General features: G+C 39.2%; 2 protein-coding genes across 4 annotated transcripts in view; one reads left to right on the top strand and one right to left on the bottom strand.

The window, feature by feature from the left end:
- The window catches only part of BRD7 (bromodomain containing 7), a 35472-nt gene extending 22713 nt beyond the window's left edge, over nt 1-12759 (top strand). For both annotated transcript variants that reach the window (XM_019505693.1, XM_019505691.1), the window contains 8 exons: nt 196-303; nt 2324-2456; nt 4755-4866; nt 10165-10221; nt 10346-10454; nt 10653-10796; nt 11385-11528; nt 12549-12759. In XM_019505693.1, coding sequence (XP_019361238.1) covers nt 196-303; nt 2324-2456; nt 4755-4866; nt 10165-10221; nt 10346-10454; nt 10653-10796; nt 11385-11528; nt 12549-12613 — 872 coding nt within the window. In that variant the 3' untranslated portion in view covers nt 12614-12759. The remainder of the gene's footprint in view (nt 1-195; nt 304-2323; nt 2457-4754; nt 4867-10164; nt 10222-10345; nt 10455-10652; nt 10797-11384; nt 11529-12548) is intronic.
- Nucleotides 12760-16680: 3921 nt separating this feature from the next.
- Nucleotides 16681-23768, bottom strand: part of ADCY7 (adenylate cyclase 7) — an 84613-nt gene continuing 77525 nt past the window's right edge. For both annotated transcript variants that reach the window (XM_019505689.1, XM_019505690.1), the window contains exons 20-26: nt 22651-22732; nt 21853-22008; nt 20683-20829; nt 20139-20246; nt 18988-19102; nt 17387-17511; nt 16681-17267 (exon numbers count right to left, since the gene is read on the bottom strand). In XM_019505689.1, the coding sequence (XP_019361234.1) occupies nt 17121-17267; nt 17387-17511; nt 18988-19102; nt 20139-20246; nt 20683-20829; nt 21853-22008; nt 22651-22732 (880 nt within the window). In that variant the 3' untranslated portion in view covers nt 16681-17120. The remainder of the gene's footprint in view (nt 17268-17386; nt 17512-18987; nt 19103-20138; nt 20247-20682; nt 20830-21852; nt 22009-22650; nt 22733-23768) is intronic.

The raw sequence follows: 23768 nt of genomic DNA, 5'->3' as shown, positions 1-23768 counted from the left end.
TGGAGGCTAGTATTGCAAGTTTGTTTTAGTCCTGTCTTAAATTATTTTCTCTGAAAACATCAGCATCTAATGCCTTCAGGGGTTGGACTAATGCATTTGAGAATTTTTTAATGTGTCTGTATTTGAATAGTAAAGGTTTCTGAAGTTGTACATGTGCATGGCATCCTTCATATTAAGTTATGTACTGTATTACAGAACCAGGTTACTGCCCTGTAAAGCTGGGTATGACAGCTGGAAGACTTCAGTCAGGAGTTAATACTTTACAAGGATTCAAAGAAGACAAAAGGAACAAAGTTACTCCTGGTGAGTGTTTGGAGGGGGTGGTGGTTGGGTTTGTTTGGCTGTTCTTTTTTTACCCTAAGACTCCTTCCTTTTAAACAAAAACAACTAAGGTACTTTTTGGGTTTTTAATCTAAACTATGTTTCAGTTTTGCTATATCATGGAAATAAATGTTATGCTTTGACGGAGATGAAATTGGTATCCTTAATGTCCCTTGAAACAAAGCAGTGCATTTTATTGCCTGTCAAAAAAACTGACTTCTCCAGTCTAATTGTGTATATATTAGAAAGAATATACTTTATTTACATGTGTACATACAAATAGGCAGGTAGGTTCTTCATTTGTAGGTAGAACTACCAGATTAACTATGTTAGTAAGGGCACACAGTTTTCATATCCATGCTTTTGCAGATATGGACAGGCAGGTATAAAAATTACATGATTAGACACAGATATTAGGTATTGACTGATATATTATTAGGATGTAACATTTGATGGACATTAGGGCTGGAAGGGACCTCGAAAGATCATCGAGTCCAGCCCCCTGCCCAAGGGGCAGGAAGTCAGCTGGGGTCATAGGATCCCACAGCAAGATAAACATCCAATTTTCTCTTGAAGGTGTTCAATGTAGGTGCTTGAACCACCTCCGATGGCAGGCTATTCCAGACCTTGGGGGCTCGGACAGTAAAGAAATTCTTCCTTATGGCCAGCCTGAAACAGTCTTGCAGTAGTTTATAACCGTTTGCCCTTGTCATCCTTTGAGGTGCTCTGTTGAAAAAAAGTTCCCCCAGATCCTGGTGGTCACCCCTGATAAACTTATAGGTGGCCACCAGATCACCTCTGAGCCTGTGCTTTTCCAGGCTGAAGAGTCCCATGGCTCTCAGCCTCTCATCATAAGGTCTGTTTTCCTTACCTCTGATTATGCATGTGGCTCTGCTCTGCACCCTCTCAAGCTTCTCCACATCCTTTTTGAATTGTGGAGCCCAAAACTGGACGCAGTACTCCAGCTGTGGCCTCACCAAGGCCGAGTACAATGGGAGAATGACGTCCTGGGAATGGCTTGAGAAGCATCTATGGATGTAAGCCAGCGTTTTGCTCACTTTACTAGCTGCAGCATCACATTGAAGGCTCATGTTCATCTTGTGGTCAATCGTGACCCCCAAGTCCCTTTCATCCATAGTGCTAGCCAGTGTAGCACTGCCAAGCCTATAAGGATGCTGCAGGTTTTTCCTCTGAAGGTGGAGAACTTTGCATTTTTCGGTGTTAAACACCTCACGTACTTTTGTTGTTACAGAAGCATAGCAAAACTATTATGACTTTTTAACCCCAAATGAAATAGCATTAAAATTACAGATTTAGCCCACTTCTGGTATAGGAACATGAAGATGCAACAGGCAATACATTCTTCCAGGCAGTTAATCCTTTCCCCATTACCTGCATATTCTTAGAAAACAATATATCCACAGTTAAGACAATTCACCTTTTAATTACATGGGGACTATTCTAATATAATAAAAGCCTTAGTCTGTATGTCTGTAATGCTCTGGGCCAGCTACACATGCGCTTCCAAGAGGGCCCAAAGCGTTACAGACAGAGGGGGCAAGGGAGCTGCCACGTCCCCACCCCACCGCTGCACCAGCACAAAAGGAGAGGTGGTGGAGATCAGGGGAGGAAGAGAGGGGGATGGGGAGGGGGGGCGAATGACCCTGTCATTCATGATGGGCAGTTTGCTAGTATTACATAAATGCTATATCACAAAGAAGGAAAATAGAAAAAAAACCTCTTAAGTCCACCTAGTTTCTATTCTTGGCCAAACTTCTACTCATAAATTTGTACATATATATTTATCCCAAAAATCTATTTTTGTATATTTTCTAATGCGTCAATACAGTATAGTTAGAACATTTGTGTATAAACTGTATTTGCAGTAAAATGCAGTGATAGATGTTTCGTGTTTTTAGGACCACTTTAAATTGTATTATAACTTAATTGAATATTTGCTTGTGTAACGCAAGACTGATTTGTCTTTTTTATTATTCAATAGTGGCATACTTGAATTATGGACCCTACAGTTCATATGCTCCAACCTATGATTCCACATTTGCAAATATCAGCAAGGAAGATTCTGATTTAATCTACTCAACATATGGGGAAGATTCTAATCAAGGGTATTCCACGTAAGTAACCAGCTGTATTCTAGCTTCCAGTATTTACAGAAGTTACACAGAAGAGGTGAGAGTTTGCATAGATTTGTTATGGGATTTTTTTTTCTATTACAAGCTATATATACTGTGGGGAGGAAAGGAGGAGAGCAAATATTCCAGATTTTTTCCTAGCCAGTAGTAGCTTTGGTACCATAAGTGTATCTAAATCATCATTTTGCCCTGTATTCATGGGATAGTTGGTCTTCACTTTTCCTCATCGCAAAGGAGAACTTAATATACAAAGTTTTCCAGTTTCATCTGTAATGCTTACTATTAGCAATAAGGCAAATTGATTAGAAGCTACAGTTCCTGAAGTAGTCTGAATAAACTACTGGTCAAATTCTTGTTTGTAGGCTACAGGCTCTTGCCTGAACTTGCTCCCACTCAGTTTGCTCTCCCAGCCCAACAGTTTGGCCGCTTAGAGAAGTCCTGAGCCAATGTCCCAGTACTCCTCTCAGAATTTCCATGCTACACCTTTAGCAGTCCAGTCTTTTGGATTGTAATCTATGTAAAAAAGGATTAGCTTTTAACCCCTGTAATCACTCGGTGCAAATGCATCAACTTTAAAGTAACTTGTGAATAGAATGTGACAATTCAATAATGGGACACTGAACCTCAAAATCATACTTCAGGAGTATTGTTAAGCATCTACAAACCCTTATTTGAAAGAAAGTTACTTTAAAATACTCAAATTTTCAGAAGATCTGAAGAGATACTTGATGATTTTAAAAACTGCTTAATCTGTTTCCCAAGTTCGTGTTAAAAATACTAATAGTATAACCGCAAGGCTTGGCCCCGATTCTCATACCTACTTGGTTTTGAGGAATGTTACAGTGTTTTTTCTCTTAGCCATTTTCCTACATCCATCTATAAAAATAGCTAAAAGCCAGTAATTAAAAAATAAAACTCATCGTTCTTGAATAACAGTTTAAAATCTGAAGCAAAGTATTAAAGGCTATGCATGTATAGAGCAGTGATTCTCAACCAGGATGCCACTGCATCCTGTGGAAACATGAGATGATTTAAGCATTCCACACAATATTAGCAGTTTCATGATTCGCAGGGTAAAGTCAGAGATTTCAAATAGGAATAGTATCAAAAAGATCAGAACCAGTTTTGTAACAGAAAAACTGCTGTCTCTTAGCTTTCACATGTTTTATGACCATGGAACAAAACTGACTTTTTCTGAGGAGTGCCTGGAGTATAAAAAGGTTATTAACTACTGGTGGGTGTGGGTGTGGGTGTTTAGGGCGGTTTGTTCTGTTCACTACTATCAACTTGTATTTGTTGCCAAGACACCAGTTTTTGCTAGTGACAAATAGCAGTTTGCAAGCCATAAGTGGTTATTACCACAGGTCTAAATCCTGGTATTCAAGAAGAAATTTCAGATTTGAATAATTTTATACAGTGCTCAAACTTATTTTTTAGATGAATGAGTAAAATGGCTATAACTTACATATAATAACCACTCTTGATCCAAACATTCTCAGGATGGTGGCATAGGCACATTTCTTGATGTGCTTTAGAAATATATCAAAGAAAACTAGAAAACACTCATCCTTCTAAAATGCCATGGTATAATTTGTATTAGAATCACAAATTATTTAAACAATAATATTTTAATATTCTTACTGTTTTCATAAGTTTTGTCCCATCATAAGCCACCCTGAGCCCTTTTTTAGGGAATGGCAGCATATAAATTAATATCAAACATGCATGTTCGTTTGTAGTGTGATTATCTTACTGCTTTTCTTTTGTACTATTGGTCTTGGGTGTCTTTAATGGGCTAACGGGAAACCCAGCTGAAATTGGGTAAGGCTCTGTTCTCCCGGGCACCACCGGGGATTACTAGGAATAATGGCCACCAATTGTTAGAGAGAAAGTTCAGGCTGGACATCAGGAGACATTACTTTACTTTACAGTTAGGGCTGCCAGGCTCTGGAATGGGCTCCCAAGTTAGGTGGTACTCTCTCCTACCTTAGGGGTCTTCAGGAGGAGCTGGACAGATATTTGGCTGGGGTGTTATGACCCCGGCACTCATTCCTGCCTGGGACAGGGGGGTCAGACCTGATGATCTGTTTAGGTCCCTTCCAACCCTAAGCACTATGAAACCTGTGAAGTAAATTTCTTTAGATGGAATTCCTTGCTGACCTTGTGATCAGCACTTTCAAAACTCCATATAATGGGGGTTTGCAATAACATCCGTTAGGGGGAATTTGTCTTTTACGTGATGTAAGAATGATTTTGATACCCATGCTTTTGATATTTCAGTATTCATGAGTTTATGACCAAGTCTCAGGACTACCCATTTGTAATGGCCGATAGCCTGCTGGATGTATTGACCAAAGGAGGACATTCTAGATCTCTGAGAGAGCTAGAAAAGGTAAGAATTGTGATGCCTTATCTCTGACAGAACAGAGTTTTGAATCTAGTTGGGCTAATGTCACTTGGCAAGAAAGATATTTCTCACTTTGTTACATTTGTGTTTTGCACAGGATCCATGTCCATAAATTCCAGACATTTCCTTACATGTTTTAGTTTTAAGATTTCCCTCCAACTTGACTAACATTATGAATAGGCTTGAAAGAATTTGATTTTTATTTTTTAATGTTTTCAACAGCCAAAAATAAGTGTTTATTTTTAAGCATTTACTTTGATTCTTATTTACATTTTCAGGATTGCATAAAACTAGGGGCATGGGGGTGCACATGCGCACACAAACAATATCCACTTCCTCTGCCAGTCCAGCACACAGCAGCCCACCACCTGGCCCCCAGGCACAGTCCCATTTTTGTACATTTTGATTATTAATGATGGAAGTATTTTTGTCAGTCTGAGTGAGAGGTGAACTCGTCACTTATCGACATTTACTGATAAAAATCAAATCCTGCCAGTCCTAGTTACGCAACATGTTCATGTTAAATTTCTTAGATTAAAAATATTTCAGTTTCCTTTTGTTAAATAGGTTCTAGTTTCCTTGTCCCACTTAATGGCTTTATACAGTAATTTTTGATACATTAGGATGAGGACTTCTGGTATTTGAGGGGGCAAGTGGTGTTGCAGTTGCTATAGTTAGACTGGAGAGAGAAAATATACCATTGAGAAGACCCTGGAACAGACCTCCTAAATATACAACATGTTGAAATTTTCCAGTTGCCCCTAAGTGATGCATGCCTTTTTAGGCAGAGTTTAAAATGTTAACTTCTTTCCCAATTGATAGTCAAGTCAGTCTCCCACATAGTAAATATAACTTTCATTCTCCCCCAAACTGAAGTCAAGAATATAAAATGCAACAGTTTCAATCTGCTGCTTTTTAATATATTAAATTGAAGTTCAGTTTCATTATTTCTCATTCTTCACTTGTCATTTCTAACTACTTGTTATTGAGGTTGTTAAGAATAAAAGACAGTCAGCATGATGTGGTGTCAGTATTGTCCAGCAGAGTCACTGTAATGGGAGGAAGCAGGTTTGTGTTCTGAAACAAACCCTATTGTGATGATCTGACCACTGGTATAACTTTCCAGAGGAAAATAAAGTTTAAAAAAAAAAGCACGTGCTGCAAATGCAGTCATGCTAGCCTTCATTTTATAAAGGTACTTATTGTTTCAGCATTAAGTATGGTCTACCACTGTTAATTCTTAAAAACCCTGGGCATTTGTACACATGCTTGCACTGCAGTGCCAGGTGCTTTTAAAAACACCCAGTGCTGTGGTGCATACAAATGGTAAAATGCATGTCAGCACCGAGAAAATAGCGGTGGCGCGCTTTTGAACTAAAACATATCAAAGTTATTTTAGTTCAAAAGTGCATTGCTGTCATTTTCTCAGCACTGATGCACATTTTGCCTTTATACAAATGTATGTGACACAGTGCTGGGCGCATCAGCTCACAAATGGAGGAGACTCGATTAATCAAGTCTTCTCCAGTGCGCTGAATCTCCAGTATGTTGGAGCAGACAAACATGCGTATAAATGCCCCCTAAAAATAACTACCTGCTATAGTCCATCTTGTATTTACAATAGCAAAGGTCATACAGTGGAACCTCATGGTTTGTAACCCACTTAATATGCAGCATGAGCATTAGTACAGCATGTACCTTTACTCTTAGGCTTTCATGAGCATAAAGTTGGATTGCTAAAATCACAGTTCTTGAGTCTAGGATAAGCTGTGCAGGAACATCTCATTGTTTGCTTTGCAGTATTTGGTGATAAGCTATGAACAGAAGTGCCTTCCTTGAAAAGCTTATATTTAAACAAGAACTATATATAGAGTATATGATTTTGAAACCTTTGACTGGTAATGTTTAGAGGAAGCATTTTACAAGAACTATCTAGTAAAATATAGCAGCAATTGACCACAAAGTCAAACAGCAGCAAAGGTAGGGCAAGACAAAGATGTCATCCCTACAACTGTTAACGACTGGCTTAAGCAAGAACATCCTCTTCATACTAGACTGGCTGTCTGTATCAACAGTAAAAACAGGGGACAGAGAAATCAGATATCATGATTCAGAGGATACTTTGTGTTTATGGGCTGATGATTAAAGCAGGAAACACAACAGCACAGGCATCACACTTTCTTGCAAGAAAGGTGATACGTTGTTTGAAAGTGGAATAGAACAAATGGATGACCCAGCAGTGTTTTTAGGAATGGCTTATTTAGTGAACTTATCCCATTATGAGAAATTACCCAAGTAATAAGAAATTCTACTTGAAAGCTAGTCTTCTTGTGGACAGTTTCCAGTCATCCTGTATCAGTGAATGCCTTTGAAAATTTCCAACTTGTTCTTTTCTACCAGTAATGCTGTGACCTTGTAGCCCAGGGTTCAGAGACTCTCTCAGTTCAAGCATGTGTACACAGGGGGTGCGTCTACAGAAGAAGTTTACTGTGCAATTGATTAATTTAGCTGCACAGTAAACATTGCACATCTATACATGTGCCTCTGTTATGGGGTAAACTAATTTATTCCACAGCAGCACACGTGTAGATGCTGCCCCAGCCAGCGCCTCAGCAGCATGCTGAGCCGGGGGGGGGGGGGGGGGGGTGGGAAAGCAGCCCCTGGTTACCAGGCTGGCCCCTGGACCCTGCTCCAGCCCAGCTCAACATGCTGTACTCTCGGGCATACATACAGATGCAGCACCCGGGACCAATAAGCTGCAAACTTTATTCAAACACATTAATAGCATGTATAGATGTGCCCAAGGAAACTTCTCTCAATTGCTGAAGAGGATACAGAAAATGTTCACATATTCTGCAGTCATCAAGAATGCAGTCAGTTTGATTGATGCCTGGAAATGTGCAACTCCTTTAGTCTTTGAAAGCAGCGTGGCACAGGCCATAGGTTGACATTGATGTGTAATTATTTCAGTTTGCTAAAGCATATAAGCCAAAAGATTGAAGGACTTGATTAAACAAATTCCTGGGCTTAACGATGCAAAGAAAAAGAATATGGAGGAATTTTTGGAAGGAACTAGCACAAGGTATGCTGGAGTTGAGCAAGGTAGCAGAAACAGAAAATGTCACAACAGAGGAAGGAGCCATTGTGGCTGCTTCAGGAATGCTCAAAGTAACTAGCCTAGCTTAAATAATGACCACAATATCTAAGCTAGTTTGAGAGCACCACCACCCTGTTCCAGCCTGAAGTTCAGCAGCTATATGGAAAGCTGTCTCTCAGTAATTTTCATCTGAAAAAATAAGCAGGAGGTATTGGGCTTGAAGAGATGTGTGCATGTATATAACACTTTATGAAGTGTGTGTGCTTTATGTTATGGTGTACTGTACTTACATTGTTTAAGGTTTCATTTCTTGTACCAGAAAGAAATGGTTAAAGCTGTGACTGTGGCTTCCAGTGTGAGCCCAGGAGCACTACCAAGAGCGAAGCCCCTCCCACGCTTCCCATACGCCCCTGCCCTGTGCCTACAGCCCCTCTCAGTGGTGCAGCTGAATTTTCTCTGAAGGCTATGTCTATAGCTTGAGATTCTGTATCCCCTGCTAGCAGGTGTAATCCTTCCAAACAGATTTGCATAATTCACTATCGCCAATGTATACTGCTTGCACCAGAGCTCACAAAGAATAATACTAGAATTTTCCTTAATCCTATAAGGGTCCTGTAACAATACTGATTTAAACCATATTGTAGCTTCTCCTTTGTAAATGTGCAGCTACATATTTAATGTATGCTGTAAAATAGAGAATGGACACTTCATTGTAACTCTGAGTCCTAATGCACTGATACAGTTTTGATCTGAATTCCACATCATATGGAAAAAGAGATATAAATAAGGAGGATTGTGTTTACCTGGGATAGAGATAAATGGTAGCTTGGAGAAGTTCTAACCCCTGCTTATGGCTGCAAATTGTTTTCTGAGACGTTTAATCAGCAGTCATCACACTTATATAGCTGGAAGGCAGTCTTCACGACAGAAGGATACATGGCTGGATCATAATTTCTATAAGAGAACACCCAGCTATGGTGCTGGCTCCAAGAAACATCACCAGACCAGTGTTCCAGTGAAGCTTCTTCGTAGGTGTTGAGTTCTGCAGACATGGAAGGGTCAAACTACTGCCCGGGCTGTATTATGTCACAGCGCCTACAGTAGAAGAATGAAATACAGAACCCAGTGATGGGTTCACCTTATGCTGACTGGCCAGCGACATCTGTGGGGGTCCCTATGCTGGCCCTTCCAGGACTTTAATGGAAAAAGAACATGTGCAGTTTATTTCATTCTATGATACTCTGCACATCCTTCCTCTTCCTACCCTGGTTTCTAAACTGTGGCCATGATGTTCTCTTGCCATTAAGGAAGCATGGTAAATTATGCCATTTGTTTTAACCATGGATTGCTGCTTTTTTTTTCTCCTGTCTGCATAAAGAGTTTAGCAGCTAGATCTCTAGCTTTAAGACAAGGAGTTATTCTCCTGCCCTCTTAAGGGCAGAGATAAGGACTCTTCTATAATTACTTTTACAGTCACTAGCCAACTAGTCTTCTTTAAGCCCAGTGAGATATTAGCAAATGCACATGCTGAGCAGAATCAGAATCAAGGGGGCTGATTTGGCCAAAAGGGTGTGTGGTGCAAAAATACAGCCACAATCTGAGTTTAAAAGCCTTTGCTCATGTAGTTGGTGCAGTTAATTCTTCCCTTTTTTGGTATTTTAGGTTTAGGCAATTAAGAGGAAGAGACTGTTCATCATGCCTAGCTAACTACATTAACATTGGGAAGATTATTGCCAGGCCTTAACAATTGAAGATGAATTCTGGCTCCAGATGATTGTGTTGTATCATTGAATCTTAGCTCAGTCAGTCCTGTGCCCAGCAGTGATACTAACACAAGACTACTTACAGGGGTCAGTCACTTTTGCTTTAGATTAACTAATGAAAAATAAGGTGTAATTTCTTGAAAGTGTGCACACTAACTCAGACTAAAAAAATTGAGCTATACCGCATGTAGCAAACCCCACAGTCATCTGTAAGGTTTTGAAAAATGTTTTACAGCCGAGGAAGATTGTTTGCTCCAGTCAAGTTAGAAGGTTACTGATTGATTACTTGTACAGGTGGAAACTCAGTTTCACCTGCCACTTATGAGCATCATCTTGGAAGATACTGATTTTTGCTTCCTACTTGAAATCATTAATTCATTTTAATGCCCTACTAAATACTCTCTCCTTCCTCCCTGTCTTTAGGCAGTGGATGAAGTTGAAGGCCAGCATGAAAGAATAGATTCCATAAAGGATGTGGAGGTAAGATTTTTCTGATGTGAATGTTTGAAGTGAGCAAACAGAGCAGATATAAAAATTGTTACGTGCTCATTTACAGTAAAATAAATAAATAAATAAAGTCTTAGCTTTGGCTTGCTTTTTGCAGATAATGGAAACAGAAGCTGCTAGCAGGATGGACTCTGCTAATGACAGACTTACTGCACTGGAAGATGTAACAAATTTTGGAATGCCTGTAGAAGAATTTGACTCTGAAGGCAAGTTGTCTAAATTGTACTGGAACTAGAAACATTCATATTTATTTGTGGAATACATTTATTGCATTCAATCCATTTGTGTAAAGTAACTTAAGTCATGTACTTGCTGTGGGGTGGACCGGTGTGTGCGTGTGGGAGATGTACACGTGTACACAAACATGTGTCATGCACTAACATGTTTTGGCCTTTTGTTACCAGAAGCTGAAATCTTCCAGAGGAAACTTGATGAAACAACAAAGTTACTCAGAGAGCTCCAGGATGCTCAGAATGAACGACTAAGTACAAAACCGCCTCCTAATATGATATGTCTTTTGGGTCCATCATACAAAGAGATGCACCTTGGTATGTATATATAACTTCTGGTTTTTTATTCAGTCACTTTAGTCTGACCTTATAACAAATTACTGTAAGGCGGTGGTTGTCAACCAGGGGTATGAAGAAAAGAACTAAGGGGTACGTGCTGGCAGACAGGAACAGAATGCCACCACTCTGCACCTCTGCCTCCCAGGAGCAGGGCCGGGGAAGAGGGGGGCCAAGGGTAGCACGGCTTCCCTCTGCAGGCTGCACAGGTGCTGGCCGGACAGAGTGGGGGAGCCCACACACTGGCTGCTATCCATCACTCTGCACCACCGTCACATGTAAGCCCCACCCCACTCCGCATCTAGCCACTGCCCCCCCCCACTGCACCAGAAGTGTACCCAAAAGGGGTACATGCCTTAAGAAAGGTTGAAAACTCCTGCTGTAAGGCATTGCTTAAGTGGGTGCATCTACACGTTCATTAATGCACAGTGCCTACTGCGCATTGCATTTAGGATGTACACTTGCAAAAGGAAGTATTAAATAAATGCACAGTAGGCTGCCCTACTGCATGTTAAGCACCAAAATTTAATTTTTCATTTAAAAATGACTCTGCTTTTTTATAACTTTTAGCTGAAAGAGTAACAAATAACCTAAAAGAACTTGCACAACAAGTGACTCCTGGTGATATTGTAAGCACATACGGTGTTAGGAAAGCAATGGGAATTTCCATTCCTTCATTTGACACTGAAGACAACTGTGTAAATTTAACAGATGGTAAGTATTCAGAGTAGACTTGGGGATCTGGTTTAATACACCTAAAGTTTATCTGCCAATCAGTAGTTTTTAACAACTACAGTAAAGTTAGAGGTTCTAGTTGCTTGGTCCTAGAAGTCTTTTTAGGGTTAAAAGTTACCATGCTTAGTTTTTTTTGGAAGCAAGATTGGTTCAACCACTTCTTTTAAACGTGTTGGAATTTTTGCACTTGCACAACTCTAAGCCAAAGAAAAAAACAAATGATTAAAAAATTTAGTTCATCTAAATAGCAACCTTAATGTTGGTAACGTGTATATTCAGATTTCCCTGATTTTACTTTCCATTTAAGGGTGCACATTTATGAAATTTGGCATTCTTAAAGTATAAAGTAAATAAAAAGGTATACTAGTAGTATAGTGCAAAAATAAATTATTAGCTGGTTCTACTTAAAATAGGCTATTGTTGTACATTTTTATATTTTGCACTGGTTTTCCCCATTCACTCTGTACAACATACCGTATCTTAAGTTTTTTGGAATTGCCAGAGTTCTCAGTCTGGCTTTCATTAAATGCTACCTTTTGCTCATAAAGGTATTAATTAAATAGTAAATTAAAGAGAGCTTGATTTTTGCATGCTACAGAAATAACTACATAAATTACACATTATCTGTTTGTTAAGCATTATTACTGTTTTTCCTCCTTCATAAAAAAGAAAAATTTAAGTAGGTTGTTAATGAGCAACAAAAGTAAATGTCTTCAAGCAGCATTGCATATTTAACTGAAAAACTGACATAAATGACTTGTGTGTCCTATAAAACATTCAGTCTTTTGCAGTGTTTCATCAGGTTATTAAGTATAAAAATACACTTGTTTTAAAATGTTTGTCCAAGAACCTTGAACTTACTACTAGTGGATTTACATTACATCTATGCAGTGACACAAAAGTGACTTTGAGCAGTTATATTCAGTTATATACTTACCACTCACTGAACAAAACTAGTTATCCCACTCATCAGTGTGGTGTCTTCTTTTTTTATCACAGGTTTTCAGGAACCAAAAAAGACTGTTCCTGTTGCTGGGAATGAGTGTGATCCAGTAGCAGTTTGAAACTTCAGTTTTGTGTGCATATTTTTATTTGGTTCTATTTAAGAACTAAAACTTCAGGATGGAATTACTGAACATTTGTACAATGTGCATTAATGGAAGTGTTTTGTCTTAAAGTTTTAAACTCATTAAACTATATCAGAGTTTCATGGTTTTGTGTTATCAGTTACTTTTCATAGATGCATGTTAAATCGTGAATTCTTACTGTGTAACTAGTCACTTTGCTGACAGCCTGAAGAACTCCTTTAATCTGTGTTCTCAGTACTAACTTGGGCTGAAACAATTAAGTACAAAACATAAAGAGCTTGCAAATTCAAGCTTGTGTAGCTGAAAAATATGGATATTCATACGTTCCAAATAACTGCAAAACAAGTTACCTTTAAGAAGTTTTTTATTTTATGGTAGAAACAAAAGTATATTCTTTCTATGCAGTAGGTAACCGATTCATTATTTAAAGATACAGTGTAATCAGCTTTAAATGAGATTAATCATCATTTTGTAGCTTTAGACTTGTCTGTTTTTTTAAAACAAGTATTCTACAGAAGTTGTCCTAAGCAGTTATTCCTTAAATTCCAATAAGTAAGGGTTCACAGTTCTGTTAAGAAACAGCTAATTAAAAGCACTGTTTTGGTAAGGCTCAATTTCACTTAAGAGGCAACTTTTTTGTTCATTTTCAGCTTTAGGCTGAATTCCCAACACTGTGCAATTCCAGTTCAAGATAAATTTCAGCCTGAAAACACGACATTTAAGGGAACAAAAAAAGTCCAGCTAAATACACTTTCCCTTAGTCAATACTTTTGACTTGTTTTCCATTTTCTCAGTTTTCATACAGCAACAAAGTAAATACAGAAAAACTCAGACAGCCATGTGATTAAGTTGATCATATCCCTTTAAAAATCACACAGCAGTACCACAGGTAACAAAGAGACAACCCTGCTTCATCTCCTTCAAAAAGCTATAGTCCGTTGAAAATACCTGCAACTGAAACCAATCTATATCCAAATAACATCAGCCTGAATGACAATACAGTGTAAACAGAAGCATTTAAAATGCTGTTGGGTATGATTTTGTTCTAAAGTTTTATTTAAATTTCTACTGCTATTATAGTCTATTTTCAAACCAGTTCCACCCATAAGAAAAATGCAAAGTTCAAAATACTTTAATGAGGCAATATGGTCATTCGAACTGGTTCTGGTGTTTATAAAACAAAATAAATTAACATCTCAAAAACAAATGCTTGTTAAACATCACAAATGTGCAATAGAAGGGGCTAATGGAAGCTACTCAAAAATAGTTTAGAACAGAATATTTACATTGACCTGATATTAGCAAGATGTTTAAGTAGGAAACTATTCCCTCTCATCAGCAGATGAACAGAAGATCTAGACAACCTCAGACTACAATTGTCTAATGTATTGTTTGTTGGTAACTACAGCAAAAACAGTTTTGACCTACCACACTGACAAAGACATTAAAAAAAAAGTTTTCAATCCAGTTAGGACATTACTGAGATTTGTTCCTGTTTTGAAACATAGGCACTTTAGCTTTCAAAGAAATTACACAGTAATTAGAAAACAGCAGTGTCACGTTAGACAAAACATGTTAGATAATGCTGCAGTCATGCTTTGGTACTAAAACAAACATTTACAAATGCTGCTTTGTCTACAAAGTAATCTTAACAAAATATTAATTATTCTATGCTTCATAGCCACTCACAGGAGAGAGATTCTTTACTTAATAAATGTACATACTGGGCATATTAATCTTTAAAAAGATACTTTTTGCCCAAGAGCAGGAACGAATGTAGGCATGATCTTGTTTAGGCTTAGTAAAAACTAATTATATTGCTAAAGGAAAACTCTTCACATTAAACTAATTTGTAAGAAGTGCAACTCTTCATTCCTTTTACTCCCCATCACCATGGAATAAAACAGATGGAGTAAGTCAGGGAAGCACAGTTCTAGTTTTTAAGCCATGCCAGAACATTATAAACATCATTTTTCTACATGCAGCTTTTGTAGTAATTATATATATATATTTTTAGCTTTGCAACCTGTATTATGAAGCTTATGCAGCCCAACCCATGACAATGAATTACAGAGAAAAAACTCAGAGGAAATTTACTGATTATAGTTCAAATCACTTACAAAAATCTTCCTTAGTGGTTTTTTTCAATTTAGAATATATTAATTCTTATACACCATCATTTTGTTTTGCCAACTATTTTCAAGAATTCAATCAGTCCCTTCAATTTAGTCCCTATCCAAAGATGGTGTTATGGCTATTATCAAAGCCTTTGTTGTGCAGATGTTCAGTACAAGTTGCAGGTAATACATATATCAAACAATGTTAAGGTTTTATTTTTAATTAGGGGGCAATTTTTGAAGCCTAGACACCCTCAACTGAATATATATATGGGTGCAAAGTAATCAGGTGCACAAAGTATACAGTTATAAATATGCACCTTCTGTATGCAGGCATATTTGTTGTCATCTTGAATATGTGTTCTTGATATCTTCCACAAGCTTATGCTAAAGGAGAAACTTAAATACACTCCAAAATTGAATGATATACTTCATTACTGTTCTATCTAGTTTTTCAAAAGACTCCCATTGCCAGGAATTTTAACTAAATAAAAAAAGGAAACTTTCTTCATACATATTCTAAAACTAAAGGGAGTTTATAGATGTGCTGCAGGGCGGGGGGCTTTAATTAGAGTGGCTTTGAGAGCCGTTCTAATTAAAGCGCGAAAAGCATCACATGCATCAGCGTCCCTGTGCTGAAAAAGGAGCACAGGGACACTTTAACTAAAGCTCTTTGAACAAGCCTTAGTTAAACCACCCCCACCACCATTTTTCAGTACAGGGACATTGATGCATATGATGCTGTAGTCTGCTGGAGCACAGTAATTACCACGCTCCAGCAGACTCAATTAATTGAGTCTACTCCAACACCCTGTAATTACAGTGCATCAGAGCAGCCTCCCTGCATGTGTATAGGCACCCAAAATGGTTTGCTGTCTAGCTCTAAAGAGGGAATTACCTTAGTATTAACCCAAGACTATAACTGTGCATTCATTTTACTAGATACTGTATATCAATATCTATTCAGACCATCTTTGAAAGACTGATGTCTCACTAGCAGTAAAAAGTCTATAGCTGATCATCAACTACTTGGTATTTACACTAGAAGAGAACGGTAGCCCCAAGATGAATTTTAAACACTAGTCAGATTCAGCCCGAGCTTTCAGGGAATTCTGACACAGGGAGGGCAGCTGGAGTAGCCGCTCTTCTAGAATTGTCTTAGTCTCACCGAGAATGTTCACATAACAAAATGATCAGACAAAAAAGATGCTGGTGGCATATATTCTGTGAAGGACATAATAAAAATAGGTGACAATGTAATTTACAACCTGCACAGCTCTGAGAACAGAGGCATAATGATTAGTCTGGACAGGGTGGCAAAGAGAAAACATGCTGTAACCAGGGCACCTGATTTAAGTTTATCTTAGGTTATCAATTTGAGGGACTGCCCTCTTCAGGTAGCAGAAACCAAACAAGAGCACAGTGCTCAATATTAACTTGGCAAATATGCAACATGCAATGGCATGACTGTGATGAATGGAAGGCCTGCATCTCTCTGCAGCTATCATTTACTGTATCTTATCAACATGCAGGTCTAAATGGGCTTTCGCATGCTGGATTTCTTCGAAGTTGATTCTGAAAGTCAAAGCAACTTCCTGCCAGTAGATATTACGTTATTCAAAAAAACCTTCATCTTCCTTGAATAGTGGAAAAAGCAGGGTGAAAGACCAAGGTACATGTATCCCATGATGTAAGTTCTTTGAACCAACTCTGGATAAAAGTACAACTGTTCATCAAGAAAGAAATTGTGTAAATTTGGTGACTAAGGTAGGAGAGGCACACATCAGTTTGGTTACCAGGGGAAACCCAATACAAACTACGGCATAATTACTCTTATGAAAAAGCAACAGCACAATTGCCACATAATAAACTGTAATTTTCTTGTGTCCGTCCCTCCGTTCAGCAGGCTTCTGTCTTGAAAGTTTGCTTTGTTTCAAGAAAACGCAACTGAAGGATATGCTGCGCCCAAAGCTTACTGTCACTTCATGTTCATGACAAATGCAATACTGTTAGCAGATCTAACAACGAGGCAGTGAAATGTTTTCACCTGACTGAGTTAAATAACGCGTTCATGTATGTCCTTGTTGAGGCTTTCAGTCTCCTATCTTGCAAGCAGGAAAGGAAGTAACAGGAAATACGGCAAGGCCATACCAGGTAAGTCTTCAAATTATCATAGGAACAGACAAGCCAACCATTTCCTGTAAGAACTTTCAGGACTTGTCTTCTTTATAAGTCAGTCTCTTGAGATGCAGGTGGACCATTAGCACACATTTAGAATAATCTCCTTTATATAAGGAGAAAAATACCAAGTCTTCATAGAAGCAATGTGGTTGTTCAAAACCCATTTGACAGACTTTGTTACAGCCTCAGTTCAATCCAGCACCTTGGGATTTGGCTGTGTCAGTGCACACAAAATAAGTCCTAAGTTCTCCTTTGCCTTTGACGTTAATGAGCCCCCTACATTCACACACATATCCCAGTTCTTGTAATATTCTGCTGGTCTCTTCTGTAACCTGTGAGTGAACAGAATTAGAAACTGATGTGAAACTCAGTGGATATTTATTTTGAGTCCTAACCAATAAAAATTCTAGAAGTAATATTCCAGAAACATCTAGAATCCCCACGTTCTTACCTGGATTTTTCCAAGTTCACCAGTACTCTCCATTCTGCTAGCAACATTGACAGTGTTACCCCAGATGTCATATTGAGGTTTGCGGGCACCAATCACACCAGCTATCACAGGCCCATGGTTTATCCCTATATAAACAAAAACATATCAGTATAGGTCCAGTAGATTTGGGTCTCAGTAGTTACTTTGATCTTTTGGCAGGTCACCATTATTGTAGAATCATAGGGCTGGAAGGGACCCCAAAGGATCATCAGGTCCAGCCCCCTGCATGAGCAGAAAAGACGTCTGGGATCAGGTGACCCCAGTCAGGTGAGCGTCCAGTCTTCTCTTGAAGACCTCTAGGGTAGATGATTGCACCACCTCTGCAGGGAGCTTGTTCCATAGTCTGGACACCCTAATTGTGAAGAAGTTTTTCCTAATGTTCAGCCTGAAACTATTTTTCAGGAGTTTGGGGCCTTCCCCCCGGGCACCCTGGTGAACAGTTGTTCACTGAGCCCCTGATGTGCGCCTCTGCTATAGCGGTAATCTGCAATCAGGTCCCCTCCCAGCCTTCTTTTCTTTAGGCTGAAGAGTCAGATCCCTTAGCCTCTCCTCGTGTGACTTGCCAAGTCCCTGATCATGCAGGTGGCTCTTCTCTGGACCCTCTCAAGCTTTAGCACGTCTCTGTTGAAGTGCAGCGCCCAGAACTGGATGCAGTACTCCAGCTGCGGCTGCACCAATGTTGAGTAAAGTGGGAGAATCACTTCTTTGGATTTACTGGAGATGCATTGATTGATGCATGCCAGAGTTTTATTGGACCTAGCGGCTACTGCATCGCACCGACGGTTCATATTCATACTGGGGTCTATTGTTACCCCCAGATTCCTTTCATTTGTAGTGCTGGTCAGGTTAGCGATGCCCAGCCTGTAGGTGTGGGTTCTTCCTTCCCCGATGCAGCACTTTGCATTTCTCTACATTGAACCTCATCTGGTTCTGTTCTGCCCAACATGCCAGCCTGTCTAGGTCTGCTTGTATCTGCAGGTAGTTCTGCAGATGACAATACAGAGGTGCAGAGTACGGAAGTGAGCTTTCCAGCCTAGTGTCAGGAGTTTGCAGCAGAACTGAGCACACAGTCTAGGTTTCATGACTCACAAACCTGTGCTATAAGCAAAGTCTAATCTTTCTACACTTTATGGATGTAAAACAATTCTCAAGTTGCTTTGTAATCAGCCAACCCCACCACCAGGCTTTCCCTCTCCTCTTGACTCCAAGCCATGTTTTCCCAAACTCAGCTTAGCGAGCTACAGCATCATTGTCACTGTGCCCCAAGCAAAGCTCAAAGCAGGAACACTAATGCCTGAATAGTGCAGGACTGCCAAAATCACAAGGCTGCACAGCTGTTTCCCCAAAGCAGATACAGAATCCTCACTGCTTGCCAAATTTAAAAGCTGGATAAGAAAATGGTCTAGCTCAGTTAAGTATTTATATGATATGCCACACCACTATGCTAGTCACATTATGACCAATTCAGTGGTACCCAGCAGCCTAACTTTTCTAATAATTTTCCCCAGCTCTAGTTTTTTACCGAGCTTGTCACATTCAAATCCTTCATGAACTGAACTTACCAATACGTAGGCGGAAATTGTTAAAGGAATGTCTGTTGATGCCATCCAGTTTGCTCATCAAGGCAATTCCATACTCTACCATGATCCCAATGTGAGCATGCTGTCTCTCCTTGTCCTAGAAAATGTTATCATATACATTAATGCCTTAACAGCATACAAAGTCATGTCAAGCTACTACTGAAATACTGTTTTCTGATGCAGTCCAGGACTGTCAACAAATAATTTATATGGAATAGAGCACCCATTCTCATCAAGCTTCAAGTAAAACACCACCTGGGTACAAATCACAGCTTGGTTCAGAGGAGAATACAGTAAATTGCTCCAGCTGGCAGGAGGAGAGCATGATCTGATTGATGCATATAATCCTGGCTACTTTCCCAGACTTAAAGCAAAAAAAAAAAAAAAAAGTCTTGTATAACAGCACATACATCCTCATACTATCTTCTCATGTAATAGGGTACAGCAGGCATGAGCCTGAACTAAATGCCCAGTTTGAAAAGTCCCCGAGTCATGGTGTTTGAAATTCAGCTCTGATTTTCACTACCTCAGCTAACACTTTTGTAACAGGTTGCCTCTTACATAGCAAATATACTAATCAGGTTTCTTTCATAACCTGAGGTAGGTAATTTCTTGAATGCCTCCAACTGAAACTATTCTGTTGTGTCCAGAAATGTTCAGATGCTGGATACAAAGATTCTCAACGATTTGAAGGAAACTGCACTGATTTCAGATATATAACATCTGTTTGTGAAAACTGAAGATAAATGAAAGCTATTGGAGATATGAAATTTCCTATATTGGTCTGCAGTGCAAAGGACTGGGAAATTACAAAACAGCAAACTGATTTCAAAAGAAGCCAGCTAGAAAAAGAATGATGTCTCCTGCTGTGCCTAGGACTGCAATCTCATGCCATAGTCGTGGGTCTTGTGTTAAAACCATGGGATTTGTTCATGACTCCAGAGCCCAAAAAAGGAATGAAAACCTTGTTTTAGATATGTTTATTTTTATAACACACATTGTAAGATGCACTTTTGGATCACCACTTGTGACTGCTGGTAAATTTGACCCTCCTTTTTTCCCCATTACTTGTGTTGTCCAGACTCAGATAAGGACATGTGGAATTCTAAATGCTTTCTAAAACGGTAACATACCTGATTATTTTCTTGGCCTGGTGTAACACTGAGGCCTGCTGCTGCCATGTAAGTGCTTCCAATGGTTTTGATTTTTTCAACACCACTAAATTTAGGTTTTAACAACAGCTGTGAGAAGAAAATTAAATTATAGAAATCAAGACTAATTCTTCATCTATCAATATGTTCTTATCAATGATATTGTATTCTCTGTAACAGACTTAAGTAAATCCCACAAGGCAAAAATGAAATCTCAGATACAAGAGTATTCAAATTCAGGGGGAAAAACACTGATACTTGTTCATACAGTACTATTAAAGGATTCTAACTGCAAGAGAACATAAAATAGAATTTTTACTTTCCAAAACTGAAGGCTGAACTGAGTTCATGCATCTCTGATTCAGTTAGCCTATAAGGTGCACCTCTACCTTGGCTTCTGCCTAAGAGTATCAGGGTCAATTTACTAATTTTCTTCTAATTTCAAGATTCCTACACCGAAGTGTCTAGAATTTTAATATTGTAACAAACATGAAATGCAAGCTATGCTCATTTGAAACTTAAATACCTCATCAAAATCAGCAATGATTTCATTCAACAGCCGCAAGCACTCCAGTCCTTCTTTATTAACGTCGCACTCAGTATAGAATACCTTAAAGTCAGGTACTGATGCGAACATGACACAGACGCAGTCATATGACTGATGGTACCAGTCCTGTGGAAAAGCAAGAGCAATTTCACAGTCACCACTGTAACCTAATGCTCTGTAACCAAAACAACATTCAGCTGTTTGGTACTCTCAAAAACAATTGCAACTAGAAATGAAGCCACCTAAACCACTGGAATGTGGCCACATTAACAGAAGGAATATACTTTCCTACATTTCTTTTACCAAAACTGTTGAGAAAATCACTATCCAGAATATCCTCCCACCACACCCCCTACCTATGTTCTGGACACTGACTACTTTCTTAGCCCAAAACTCTACCGGTGGCTCAGTGAGCAGGTGATGAAGTGCTGGTGTAGGGAGGTGTCTAATAGTCACAAAATGACTTCTTTTTACCATCTCCTCTTGAAGTGTTGCTAAGGAGATGCTATCTGCACCTCAATTAATTTCCTGTAAAAATTAAGGCTATCAGCTCTGTAAAATGTGGTCTGGGGAGAAAGGTGAGTCTTTTAGACTGCAAACAGATTTCACAGATTTCTAGGGTGCCATATTTATCCCAGGATAAATCCTAAAAACAAGTTTCCAGATAAGAGCTAGTAACCATTTATTCTGGGGCATTACAAAGTACATTTGTACAGTTATCCCAAGACAGCATAATTGGATCAATGACAGAAAAGCATCACTTCAGTCAGCCCGTCACTAAACCCTGATTAGAAGGGTAATGTGTGTGCACGTCAGTCCTGGGATATTTTTGTCCTGGGACAAACACAGAAACATTTTAACCAGGGATAAATGTGATGTCTGTTCATAGCCTTTGAACCAATTGTCCACCCAAAGCCAAGGATCAGCTCTGAATGGACTTAGTGTCTGCCAATGTAAAAGTTAACAGTTTTTGTAATGCCAGGTTGGTAGCAGAGCCTTTAATTTGGAAAGCTCTTGGGGTGCTTGACTTTGGACAAAAAAGGATGGGACTGAGGACAGGCAGCAGCTTTGAACCCCCATTCTACTGGTGCAGGAGGTATTCTGAAAGTCTTATTTACTGTCCTTACCAGCCCAGTAAACTAAGCATACCTCATTTCGCTTTTCACCAATGAAATAGGCAGCAACATGTGCTGGAAGGACATTTTCCAGCAAGAGCCTGTTAACATTCTCCATAGTTTCAAACTGTTCGTGTTCTTTTTTAAATTTATTCTTCCATAGGCAATCCAGTCGGCAGTAATAGTCAATCTGCAAACAAAAAAAGGTACAAGTTAAATCCACCTACCTCGCAAAGTAAAATGGACTAGTCTCAATTCAATCAATGTAGACTGCAAGTTTGTTCAGCTGATGGTGTAACTGAATGGCCTTTAATTTTTCATTGAAAAATTATACCCACATCTGTGAATACATAAATCTATATGTACACAAGTCAAAAGGTAACTGTGTAGGCAATTCTAGTGCTGTCAGATGTACCCAGTCCAACATGCGCATCTAAGTCATGGTTGTATTTTAAATAATAATGACATCAATTTCAAATCATTCTTCATGACATACCAAGTCAGGCTGGGTAACAGCATATTAAAATAACACCCTCACTACAGGATTACCTGATGTAGAATCTGGCTGCACAATTCTGTTAGCACTATCTTGAAGCCATTTGTGAAAAATTGTATCCAAAAGTTGAATGCCTCAATACTAATGAAAAATGGGAACTCTCCCTCTCTCTTCCCCAAAAATAAAAGGTTTCCTCACCAGGTTCTGGGACAGAATATAGATTCAAACACCTGTTCCCAGACTCCCTAAAATTAAAACAGTATTTTGGTGCATTTTACTTAAATAAACTATTACAGAGTGAAAAAGGAAAGGATGCTTTGCTTTTAAAATCATTACCTGTCTTGCCAGTAGGATCAGAGTTATGTAAAACATAGCCATGTACAAATAACTCATCATTATTGGATCTTTCAAGAAAAGCCTAAAATCCAGAAAGGCAATACCCAGTTATTGTTTTGAGTCTTTTTACAAGCCATGGATTAACACAGAGCATCCCCACAGTCCCCTTTTCACTCTCAAGGTTTTATTAAAAATAGCAAGAGTGACATTGCCCAGGTACACTATAGTCCAGCTGCTTACAAGTGCTGCTTTGACATCTACATAGAAACTGGAACTGATGTCACTGAGCTATAATTCATACCTGTCATGATCTCAGCCTCAGACACTTGTTTCAGAATAAAACTGTTCTTTAAATTAAGTACTTTTTTTTTTTTTACCAATTGAAGTTATGTCCAAGTAGAGCACTCTGATTCTGAAACACAAGTGCCCACCTGCAGCACTGCACTGAAATGACTGCAGGTGTCACAGACTACAGCTCAGTGAGATATATTGGCTCCAGTTTGTGTAGACCAGCCCCAAAACTCTGAGCACAATCAAATTATCCATGTGTATTAGCTTAATCTGGTTTCCATCATACTATGCAACAGCCTTGACAGCATACCCAGGATTCTGGGAAGAGACTTTCAAACAGGCATACAAATCTTCCTAGGTTGTACATAGAAGCTATGCTCCCCTGCTTGATTAGGTTGGAAGCATCAGCTGGTTGGAGTAAGAAAGTAGTTTATGACCTGGATAATTAACTATTGTGCTGTACTACTGGGGCATGGCTACATCACCTCTGACTGCACTACGGAGCTGCTGAAGGGCAGAGAACTAAAACACCCCACATGCATCACAACCACAAAAAGATTAGAGCGCTGCTCTTTGGCACGTGTCTAGTGCTGCTCTTTAGCTCTCTTGTCTCAGGGGTGTTTACTGGAGTGTATTCAGGGCTGCTCTAGCAGTAGCTACATGTTTTGGGCTGGAGCGTGTGCAGAGCAGGTGTGCCACATTTCACTGCAGCACTTTATTGCACGGGTTAGCCATGTCCCATGTTTATCACTGCACACACACACTCTGCAGCCTCTCCTGGAGCAAGCACACCATGCATGCATTGGCAATTCAAATGTACCACGAAT

Source organism: Gavialis gangeticus, unplaced genomic scaffold (genome assembly GCF_001723915.1).
Source record: "Gavialis gangeticus isolate Ggan-Ray unplaced genomic scaffold, GavGan_comp1, whole genome shotgun sequence".
NCBI classification, from domain to species: Eukaryota; Metazoa; Chordata; order Crocodylia; family Gavialidae; genus Gavialis; species Gavialis gangeticus.
Note: the sequence above shows the minus strand (reverse complement) of the source record. Positions and strands in the feature narration are given on the sequence as shown.